The following is a 12,259-nucleotide window of genomic DNA, read 5'->3' as shown; positions in this document are numbered from 1 at the left end:
ATCATTAGAGCATTTTTATGAGAGAGTGACTATTATTAGCTCCTTCTTACAGAGTAGGAACCAGGCACAGAGACGTGAAGTTGCTTGCCCAAGGTCACACAGTTAGTAGAGGAGACAGTTGGGCTATGAACCCCGATGCTATGGCTTGAAAATCTGTTCTGTTATCCTCTGTGCTAAGTTCTCTCTCACTAAGAATTAAAAATGTAAGAAATGCCATTCTAGATAACATGTACAGTCTAGGATCCATCTAGCCATCCATCTACCCACCCACTAGGTGGCAAACACTGAGTTAGCCCATGCAGATACCATGGTGATCAAAGACAGGCGCTGTCTCCAGCCTTGGTGAGATGTTCTTTAAGTCAAGAGCTTCTGTGGTTGCCTCTTGATCCCCATTGCCCCCACTCTCCAGGCTGTGAAAAGGTCCTGGCTGCCCTGGAGGGCCAGGCCTGTGGTGATGTTCTGGGATTTATTTCTGGAGGTCTAGTCCAGATCCCACTCCTCTGACCCCTCTAGAGATTTTATATGCTCGATGTAACGCAGTTGGGACACCTTCTCCTTAAAGTGACTAGATGGTGTCTACTTTCTGCATCTGAATTGTGATTGACACCTTTTCCTAATGGGTTAATGGGTAAAGATGAAAATAAGAGGTGCCTCTAGTCCTAGCAAGGGAAACAGGAGTGGCTCTGAGACTTAGTGCATGCGCATCACAGCAGGACGGAGGACCACTGGGAGGGAAGGTGGGGCCAGTGGGGGCCCAAGGCCTAGATCCTAATATGCAGCATAGGTCAGACCTGGAACAGGAACCCAGGGCCAGGCCAGCTAGCACTCTCCCACGTGGCCAGGGAGCCCAGGACATCTCAATCAGATTCTGTCTGGAGACAGCATGGAGCTGGGTAGAAAGCATAGATTTCTTCTGGAGCCACAGGGCTGAGGACCAAATTGGGAGATGAGATGAACAGAAGATTGTTTAGCCAAGGACTATTTTTCTAAACCGGACACGCAGCTGGACTCTGAGTCTAGTCTGGACACTTGTACTTTCCTATGCATGCATATTTTGTGTCCCAATAAATCCCCTGATCTGTAATAAAGATATATGTATTGTACTTAAGATGCACCTAACAAATATTTACTAAGCATCCACTATGTGACAGATGCCACTCTAGGTACTGGGGATATGGCAGTGAACAAAACCCATAAAAATCCCTGTTGTCACAAGGCTTACATCTGTAATTTAAAAATATTTTAAATTTGAAAAACACTGAAAAACCCAGAGGTAAAAATTACCCATAATCCCATTAAAAAGTGTCACGTGTATAGAATATGTAAAAATAAAGCAAGAAATCAGTGTTTCTCCTTATTCATCCAATCCTACCCATCCACCATAAGGTAACCATTATAAATTTTTCCTAAATTTTAAAGACATTAAATATACATACCTATGAAATATTTATTTTATTCTATTTTTACAAAAATAGAATAATGCTTTACAGAATGACCTACATGTCCCCCCACTGCCACCCAATTGATTATGGACCTCTGTTCCAGTTGAGCTCCCCAAGAAGTGGACCCTGGGCCAAGGATTCAGACACACACCCTGCTCAGCATATCTAGGTCTATTCCATTCATTGTAATGGTTGCACAGCATTTCACCATGTGTCTGTATCATTATTTATTTAATCTCCCCAACGTACACACATTACCCTACCTCCACTCCACTTCCCACTCACTGACACTTAGGATTGCTGGGAGTGTGCTGATGTTATTGACTATTGTAAGGGGGGACATATGCAACAAAGGGAAACTCCATTTTCCAAAGGCCATGGCTGCAAGACAGGGTTCTGAGGGCTGGAGAAATGACAGTGTTGGCAGCAGAGAGATAAGGTCTAAGAAACTATCATTGTCCTTATCACGCGCAAGATATATAGCTAATACATGTTTACGTGAAGTTGGCCAAATCAGTCACCCAGATGACATAAAATGGGAAAGACCTCATTCATTTAGTGGTTTATTTTCTCTTTGCCAACTACAGCAGCCACTTGCTTCTTGACATTTTTGGTCTCAATGTCATCATATATCACTAGTTCTAGCATGTCTTTTGGAACTAGTCCACATTATAGTATTTAAGATTGCTGATTTTTTAAAATGACAAAACTACGTATGATTATCTGAGTGATTTTATCTGTATTTTGTCGCCGTGGCATTCTCAGATCTTTGAGTAAAGGGTGAAAATCTTTATGTTTCTAAGAAGAGTGACAGTTTCTAATGTCTTCAGTATCTTGGTAGGTGATTTCAGACGATCATCAGCACCACCAATCAACACTTCTAGAATCTCTATGAGAACCATATTATAGTCAGGGAGGAGGTTTTGGGCTGGCAGCAAAGATCTGGCATCTGCCCCTGGCCATCTGCATGCCTGTGGCACGTCACTTGGCCTTCCTGGATCTTGGAATAATAATGCCTCCCTGGCATAACTTGTGGCAATCAAAGGAAAAATCCAATGTAGAAGTGCTCTTCAGGTATCAGCTCCCAAACAAATACAGGATACTGGAGGAAGAATCTGGATTGTGCTAGCTGCAGTGGGTAACATTAGCTCAAGTCTCCCTTAAAGAGTCAGCACCCTGAAGCTGAACTCCTCCCCACTAACAGCACATTCAGCTCTCCAAAAAGCCTTAACAAATAGAGTTTATTTTACTAAAGGTTTTATGGAGAAATAAATAAGATTCCCCACAGTTAAACTTAGTCATCTTTTCCATCAGAAACATTTGTTCTTCCCTGAGAGCTCATCTTTGGCCACCAGGAACCTTAGTTCTGTCTCCTAGCTTGTCCAACAAAGACTACCCAGCCTCAGTGGCTCTAACCTTTCTTTATTCCTTAAGCTTCCCTTTGGGTCTTTCTTTTTTTTTTTTTTTTTTAATTGTCTGGTTTTTTTTTTTTTTCATTTTATTTTATTTTTTATTGATCATTCTTGGGTGTTTCTCGCAGAGGGGGATTTGGCAGGGTCATAGGACAGTAGTGGAGAGAAGGTCAGCAGACAAACAAGTGAACAAAGGTCTCTGGTTTTCCTAGGCAGAGTGTTTGTGTCCCTGGGTACTTGAGATTAGGGAGTGGTGATGGCTCTTAACGAGCATGCTGCCTTCAAGCATCTGTTTAACAAAGCACATCTTGCACCGCCCTTAATCCATTTAACCCTGAGTGGACACAGCACATGTTTCAGAGAGCACAGGGTTGGGGGTAAGGTCATAGATCAACAGGATCCCAAGGCAGAAGAATTTTTCTTAGTACAGAACAAAATGAAAAGTCTCCCATGTCTACTTCTTTCTACACAGACACAGCAACCTTCCGATTTCTCAATCTTTTCCCCACCTTGCCCCCTTTTCTATTCCACAAAACCGCCATTGTCATCATGGCCCCTTCTCAATGAGCTGTTGGGTACACCTCCTAGATGGGGTGGTGGCCGGGCAGAGGGGCTCCTCACTTCCCAGTGGGGGCGGCAGGGCAGAGGCGCCCCTCACCTCCCGGACTGGGCGGCTGGCCGGGCGGGGGGCTGACCCCCCCCCCACCTCCCTCCCGGACGGGACGGCTGTCCAGACGGGGGGCTGACCCCCCCACCTCCCTCCCGGACGGGGCGGCTGGCCGGGCGGGGGGCTGACTCCCCCACCTCCCTCCCAGATGGGGCGGCTGGCCGGGCGGGGGGCTGAACCCCCCACATCCCTCCCGGATGGGGCGGCTGGCCGGGCAGAGGGGCTCCTTACTTCCCAGTAGGGGCGGCCAGGCAGAGGCACCCCTCACCTCCCAGACGGGGTGGCTGGCCGGGCAGGGGGCTGACTCCCCCACCTCCCTCCCGGACGGGGCGGCTGGCCGGGCGGGGGGCTGAACCCCCCACATCCCTCCCGGACGGGGCGGCTGGCCGGGCGGGGGCCTGACCCCCCCACCTCCCTCCCGGACGGGGCGGCTGGCCCGGCGGGGGGCTGACCCCCCCCACCTCCCTCCCAGACAGGGTGGCTGCCTGGCGGAGATGCTCCTCACTTCCCAGACGGGGTGGCAGCCGGGCGGAGGGGCTCCTCACTTCTCAGACGGGGCGGCCGGGCAGAGACGCTCCTCACCTCCCAGACGGGGTCGCGGCCCCGCCGAGGCGCTCCTCACATCCCAGATGGGGCGGCGGGGCAGAGGCGCTCCCCACATCTCAGACGATGGGCGGCCGGGCAGAGACGCTCCTCACTTCCTAGATGGGATGGCGGCCGGGAAGAGGCGCTCCTCACTTCCCAGGTGGGATGGCGGCGGGGCAAAGACGCTCCTCACTTTCCAGACTGGGCAGCCAGGCAGAGGGGCTCCTCACATCCCAGACGATAGGTGGCCAGGCAGAGACGCTCCTCACTTCCCAGACGGGGTGGCAGCCGGGCAGAGGCTGCAATCTCCGCACTCTGGGGGGCCAAGGCAGGCGGCTGGGAGGTGGAGGTTGTAGCGAGCCGAGATCACGCCACTGCACTCCAGCCTGGGCGCCATTGAGCACTGAGTGAACGAGACTCCGTCTGCAATCCCGGCACCTCGGGAGGCCGAGGCTGGCGGATCACTCGCGGTTAGGAGCTGGAGACCAGCCCGGCGAACACAGCGAAACCCCGTCTCCACCAAAAAAATTCGAAAACCAGTCAGGCGTGGCGGCGGGCGCCTGCAATCGCAGGCACTCGGCAGGCTGAGGCAGGAGAATCAGGCAGGGAGGTTGCAGTGAGCCGAGATGGCAGCAGCACAGTCCAGCTTTGGCTCGGCATGAGAGGGAGACCGTGGAAAGGGGAGAGGGAGAGGGAGACCGTGGAAAGGGGAGAGGGAGAGGGAGAGGGAGAGGCCGAGGCCCTTTGGGTCTTTCTATGTACTTTCCCCCTCTGAGTTTTTACACAGCAATTACACCTTAATCTTGATACCATCTCCTTACTCAATGGTCAAAAAACATTCTTCTTAGGTCCTCCTGCCCTCCTTTGAAAGCAGTGGAGGAATTTTAAATAACACATATTTTCATCACAAACTTTTTCCCTTGTCGTAACATTATCAGGTGTTTTCATTATTCTGCTCATTCAAAATGTTTACGGACTGGTTAGATCCAGAAACTTGGGAATCCTCTAAGGCCAGCCCCTCATTTGGTACCTGTAGTCATTGGCTCCCAGAGGAAAGAAGGGACTTGCAGAAGGCTATAGAATCAGTCTGTGACAGACCCACAGTTAGAAAGCCATGGCTGACTCCCAACTCAGTGCTCATCCCACCATATCAAGCCTGGGGCATAAATGAATTGAGAGGCTTTCAGATTCCGTGGGACCCAAAACTCTGAACTAAAAGAGAACTTGGAGATCATCTAGAACAAACCTTTGATTTTGGGGAGGTTAAAAAGGAACTTTTTCTTCTATAGACTCTGAATCCTAGAAGTACAACAGATTAGAAGGTTACTTTAAAATGTATATACTTGCCTGGTGGGTATGATTTCCAGGAACATATACAGACTTAAACTGTTTCAGGAGACTCCGAGCTCCAGCAATATCCCGAAGTGAATTAAAGAGTTCATCCACGGCAATTTTGGATTTGTGAAATGTCAGGTTAATTGAAGAGTCCCAGTCTGAAAAAATCCAGAGATATTTTCTTGAGTGAGTAAATCTTTAAGTTTTCATCATGACAGCTTGAGCTCGATGTAATGTAGTTGGGAGGTTTTTTTTTCTTTATTATTATTATTATTGTTACTGCTATTTTTTACCCTGTTTTCCTCTGGCTGTTTACCAACTGGGCTGTTTCAATCGTCCATGAGCAATGAAGCAAATTGAGTATAAATGCCTTTGACAGAAGTGGAACTCAAAACTGCCTGGGATTGCAGCCACTGGCTTCCATCCCTAGACTGCAGACATTTCACAGAAAGCAAGCTCCTAGGGCCCATAATCCTCGGAACACAACTTTGGGAAAATATGAGGAGACACAGGAAAATACGAGAGACTGTTATGATCAAACTCGCTTGCTTGAATCCCACCAATAGTTTCCATAAAGCAGGACAGCAAGAATGAGAAAGATCCTGTCTAATGCACTAACAAAGCACATGGCACATTTCAGAGGGCTGCCATTCAAAGCTGATCAAACACAGGGGGACTTAACAAGAAGACGGTTTTCTGCAACCTTCTGTTTCTTTTTCAAACTCAGAAGAACATATTCTCTGTTTTGTTAGAAGCTCATTCAGAGGAGACATGATCATGGATAAGTTAAAAAAATAGGAAAAGATTAAAAATATGTCTTCTTACCTCTCCCAAATACATCAGCTACATTAACTCATTAATCGTCACATCATCCGTATGAGGCAGGAACTATTGTCTTCACCATTTTAAGTATAAGGGGACTGAGGTGCAGGTTAAGTAACACCCCTGTGTCAAGGATTGCCAAGGCCCTGCCCATACCCACTCGGTCACCCTGGGTGTCCCCTGCGAGAGTGGTAAAGTTTCTGTGTATTCCGACTGCTTCCTACCTCAGTACCTGCATGTCAGGCAGTTAGTCTGTCTGTCTGTCTCTCTCTGCCTCTGCGTCTTCTTGTCTAAGGGCTTTCTCTGATGTAGAAGCATGTTTGGCTTGTGTATGGGGCAGACTGGGAGTGCTGGGGAGTCAACACTCATAGAAATAATCCCATTTTCTCTTCCCGTGGAGGAGTAATTCTGAGTTGTGGTCTGCACAGCCTTTCTGAGGGGCCCCAGAAGGATGAAGCCCCCACTGCCCACAACATCAATTCACCCATTAATACCCCCATTAGTGGCTTTCCTTCCTCCCCCGTCTCACCTCCCTACCTCCTGACTGTGCTTTGGGATATCTTTCCAAATTCAGTATTCGCACCCACATCCTTGTCTCAAGATAGTAGTGATTTGAAGACAGGTCTGGCTTTATGTTTTTAGTAACGGCTTTGTTGAGATATAATTCATATACTATATGGTTACCCATTTAAAGTATAAAATTCAAAGTTTTTAGCATATTCTGAGTTTAACAACCATCATCACCACCACAATTTTAGAACACTGTGTCACCCCAACAAGAAATCCCATACCTGTTAGCAGTCACCCCCGATTTCTGCCCCCTCCAGCCCCTGGCAATCCCTAATGTGCTTTGTCTCTATGGATTTACCTATTCTGGACATTTCATACAAACAGAATGACAGAACATGTAGTCTTTTGTGACTGGCTTCTTTCACTTACCGTAATGTTTTCAGGGTTCATCCAAGTTGTAGCATTAGTACTTCATTTCTTATTGCCTACTAATATTTCATTGTATATAGAATATTCATGTATATGGAATGTGGAAATAGTATATTTTATATATCGACTTATTGGTTAATGGACATTTGGGTTGTTTTTGCCTTTTGGTTATCATGAGTAATGCTGCTAGTTTTACATGTACATGTTTTTGTGTGGACATACATTTTCATTTCTCTTAGGTATATACCTAGGAGTAGAACAGCTGGTCATATGGTAACTTTGTGTTTAACCTTTTGAGGAAGTGCTAAGCTGTTTTCCAAACTGATTGCACTATTTTACATTCCCACCAGCAGTGTAAGAGGGTTTCAATTTCTCTATATCCTAACCAATGCTTATTATTAGCTATCTTCTTAATTACAGCTATCCTAGTAGATGTAAAGTGAGGATACACGTGTTGAAAAGAAATAGTTTTTAGGGAGTAGAGGTAGATTCAAACAAGCTTAAACTAAAATGGAATGAATCTAACATACACAGAAGCATCCAAAAGAATCCAGCTGCATCAGACACAGCGAGGTGGCATGTGAGAAGCTAAGCTTGTACTCTCAGTCACTGTGTGACATTGTATGTAATAACTCTTAAAGGATGGGCAAAAGCCTCTGATTACTCTTCATCTCCTGGTTTCCAGAAATGTCCAACCCATTGCCATTAAAAAAAAATCAGGCTGGACATGGTGGCTCACACCTGTAATCCTAGCACTTTGGAAGGCAGGGGCAGGTGGATCACTTGAGGTCAGGAGTTCGAGACCAGCCTGGCCAACATGGTGAAACCCTGTCTCTACAAAAAATACTAAAATTAGCTGGGCATGGTGGCAGGCCGCTTATAATCCAAGCTACTTGGGAAGCTGAGGAATGAGAATTGCTTGAGCCCGGGAGTTGGAGGTTGCAGTGAGCTGAGATCGTGCCACAGCACTCCAGCATGGGTGACACAGTGAGACTGCATCTCAAATAAATAAATAAATAAATAAATAAATAAATAAATGTGTGGTCAAGTTCAGTGAGAAAATGCCCCCTCACAACAGTGGACCCTACACACATGGGATTCATAGACTGCAGGGGATTGGGGGGTAAGGGATGAATGAAGGGATTCAGGAAGTTCGTGGGAACTTCCTGGAATTCTATGCCAAGCTTTGAGGAAAGAAGAAAATGTGTAGTTTTATGGGGAGCATGTCTATAATTCCCTCTTGATTCTAAAAGAGTTCATAACCAAGGCAAGTTTAGAGCCACAGGTACAGAGCATGGATTGGTATCACAGCGTGCTTGCTGTTGGCATCACACTTCAGCTGAAATACACTGGCTTGTGCTTTAGACAATCACCAGCCAGAAGAAACCCTGGGAGGTTATGGCTTCTCACTCAACATGTGGCTTCTTTCCTTCAACCCCTAGGCTCAGCCATTTAAGATGTGAGAAACTGAATCAATTATATCTAGGAGTTGAGTACTATGTACTACCTTTTCAAATTTAAAAAGGCACAAAAACAAGGAGAAAAAAAGTTACTAGTTCTAATATCATGCAAAGTCTTTCAGTTCCTCTAAAAGCCAATCCAGCTAAACAGACTAATTTTTTTATTTAAAGTAATTCATTTTCTATAGAACAGAAAGAGTCATCCATTTTCCATATGGTCTCTTGCAATTTTTTGGAATATAAGAAGTATGATATTCATTCATTAGGCTGGGTGGAATAGAATCATCTACTAGATTATACAGTATTTACTTAAAATCCTAGATTATACATGAAAATTGTGGATTATACATTGACATTAATTAATCATAGGCTGTGTAATTGCAGGGATTTAGGTCTACTGTGGAGCAGGTTGTCTGATATAAGTGTTTACAGGTTACTACTGGTAAATTGAACTCAAATGAACCCAACAGAAAAATAAGACTGTTAAAGAAACTGCTGGACGGAAAATGCAAAGTCCTAAATTCACAAATATAGTCAACCTTGCTGAAAAATAGTTGATTACGTCTATTTTTCAAGCCAACTGTACATGGGCAATTTCTATCCAAACCATTAACCCTCTCCAATTTGTCTGTCATCCTCAAAGTTCTATGATATATACGTTTTAGGGATACTGGGCCAAAGGTGACTCATTTTTATCAGTCTTTAGGCATTTTTCATAATCACATCAATCCTCACCAAAAGAAGGATTTACATTTATTTTCCCAAACCCTATAATGAAAGTTACACACACACACACCCTTTAGAAATATGGATCAGTCAGGATAAATGACGTATGCAAGATCACATCACTATTCCCAGCAGAGCCAGGGTTCAAATATCCCTGATTGCAGACCTGAACTTCTCCATGTATGCTGCCTCCCACAATTCCAAATCTCATCTGTGAATGCAGCTCATTCCAAATATATGCTGAATTGATAGATAAGATGGAATATGGGTACAAAAGCTGTTAAACGGGGTGAATTATTTTCTGTGATAATAGTAGTATATAAGCGCCAGTTGCTCACACTATGCTAGAAACTATTCTAAGAAGTTTATACATAATAGCTCATTTAATCTCCATAGACACCTAATGTGCTAGGTACTATTATCATTCTCATTTTCCAGATGGAGAAACTGAGCCACAGAGAAGTTAAGTAACACAAACTCACTCAATCAGTACATGGTAAAGCTAAGATTCAAACCCTTACAGTCTAACTCCAAAGTTGGTCCTGTTAAACACTACATTCTGCTGCCTTTCATATCTGCTAAGGCCACATGTGTATATATATATATATATGTATGCTATATGTGCTATTTTACATATATGTACTATATGTGCTATTTCATATCTGCTAAAGCCATATATATATATATATATATATATATGATCAACAAAACACTTAATTCACATTTAAACCAAAGAGATGCTAAAATGGAGGGAGTTGCAAGTACCTTTCTTTTTGGGAAGACCTGGGCCCGTCTCTAGGTTAGATGCTAACAGTGTGGTTTGTAGCTAGACTTTAGATCCTTCTTTTTTGGCCATACGAGGTGTGAGGCATCCCGGGCCTGGTCACACAGCCTCCTTTGAATCTCTGCTCTGTAAGGTGCTGTATTCAGTTACTTCTAATAAGCCCCTGACAGGCTGTTCCATTAAGCCAGCTTATGAGATAACAGCCTTTTGTAAGGAAACTTTAAGTGTCCAATTCCAGTCAATTCTCATTTAATCCACTTAGTTAAACAGATAATAAACCAGAAGCTGATTGTAACCTTTAGCCAAGCACAGTCTGTGTACTTCAGTTGCCCACTTCTTGATAGGGGAGGCTCTCAAACCCCTAGGGTGCCCTATGTTCTTCCATAACCGGGGGATGACTCATGCCTCTGTAATTTCTTTCTCTAGAGGGCTTGAGGACCTCCTGGGCAGGGGTCTAGTTACCCCTCAGATCAACAAAATAGGGCTCCTGTGTCAGCACCTACACTTCCTCTATTCCCCCCTCACTCTTCTCCATTTACTGAAGCCCCTTTCCTTCAGCAGAGTGAGAGGAATGGTTTCCATAGCTCTGTACACCGCAGGGACCCACAGTGTGGGTCCATTTCCAGCCCCAACATAATTAAAATGCAGAGAAAACAGAAAAGCTTAATGATCCTTCTGGGATGGCTGAAATGAAGCTCTACTCCTTACTCCAGTCTACCTAGTTCTCTTCTGTTTGGTTCTCTCAGGAAACAGTCTTGAAGCTTGCTGGTGCTTGGGGGACCTTTTCATAAGAACCTGGTTTCCATAAGTTTGGGTTCATTACTTAGGTATTTAGAAAAATAAAACATCTTTCATCGGAAGGGTTCTTCAGTCTGGATTCGAGCTGAAGTAGCCCTTACCTGAGGCCTTCAAACACACAAACACACACACACACACGCACGCGTGCACGCCTGTACACATATGCATTTATGCAGGTCAAGCAAAAATCATGCACGTGTGGCTTGATAAGCTGGGAGTAGGAGGGCATAGCTAGAGTAGGATTTGAAAAGTCTCCCTATTTACTGATATCATTATCTGCACAGTTCTAAAGGCCACTCAGGCCCCTCACATCTGTTTGGGAAAAGCCAGGGTCAAAAAATATACTTTAACCCTGGTCAAGAGGCTATTTTCTCATCTGGTCTAAGACTGGTCTCATTTTTCTACTGGCCTGAGTTTGAGAACCTCAGGCCCACTTTCTAGTTTGCACTCCTGCCTGCCTGCCTGCCTGCCTCTCAGCAAGCCCCAGCGCAGCAGGGGCCACCTCCATGGGCTCCTGGGGCAGTTAGAGAAAGGGTTGGCTAGGGGGTGTGACACAGCCAGAGAGGGCAGAGCACTGGGGGTCACGACCTCCCCCATCCATCCAGCAGTCTGACAACGCCTTTTCTCTCTTTTCAAATGATTGTTTTTAAAATGGAGTCTTTTCTCATGGCTTTCAATAAATGTTTGGCAAATGAAAACAAAACTAAATGAAGTAAAAATCAAATAAACCTTAGCAAGTGGCATCATATCTGAAATTTTCTAGTGACGCTGACTGTATAAAACCCCTCTTGAATAGGACAGTCCCGGGAAGTGCATAAGGCAAATAAACAACAATAGAAGCCCTCTTTCCAAATATGCTTGGACTGATGTGTGATTGGAAAAGTCATTAAAAGATGGGGATCATGGAAAATCAATCTCTCTCTTGCAAACATTTCTAAATTATTCTATCCACACCTCCATATGTATAAGTACATATTCATATATGTAATCTTTAAATTAAAATATAAATGTGTTTTCATTCACTAATCCTTTGATGACAGACTAAGGTAATTTTTTTTTTTTTAGTATTGTCTGCTGATTAGAGTTCTTTTTTAAAAAACATTATTTACCATGTAAGATTTCTGACATACCACATGCAATCCCATTTAAAGTGGAACCAGAAGTTAAAGACACCTGCAGCACAATCTGAGAACAGAATTCTTCTAGATTTTAAATTGTTTTCTTCAATCTTTTACATTTGCCTTGTTCACACCTAATTCGAAAGCATTTTTATTAATGACCCATTTTTA

At 44.6% G+C, this 12,259-nt stretch overlaps 1 protein-coding gene across 1 annotated transcript in view; it reads right to left on the bottom strand.

The window, feature by feature from the left end:
- The window catches only part of SCFD2 (sec1 family domain containing 2), a 511,769-nt gene that overhangs the window by 44,263 nt on the left and 455,247 nt on the right, over nt 1-12,259 (bottom strand). The window contains exon 6 of the mRNA XM_004038673.5: nt 5,454-5,599. Coding sequence (XP_004038721.1) covers nt 5,454-5,599 — 146 coding nt within the window. The remainder of the gene's footprint in view (nt 1-5,453; nt 5,600-12,259) is intronic.

This window comes from Gorilla gorilla, chromosome 3, assembly GCF_029281585.2.
Source record: "Gorilla gorilla gorilla isolate KB3781 chromosome 3, NHGRI_mGorGor1-v2.1_pri, whole genome shotgun sequence".
NCBI lineage: Eukaryota > Metazoa > Chordata > Mammalia > Primates > Hominidae > Gorilla > Gorilla gorilla.
The sequence above is the reverse complement of the archived record's forward strand: the minus strand, read 5'-3'. Positions and strand labels throughout refer to the sequence as shown.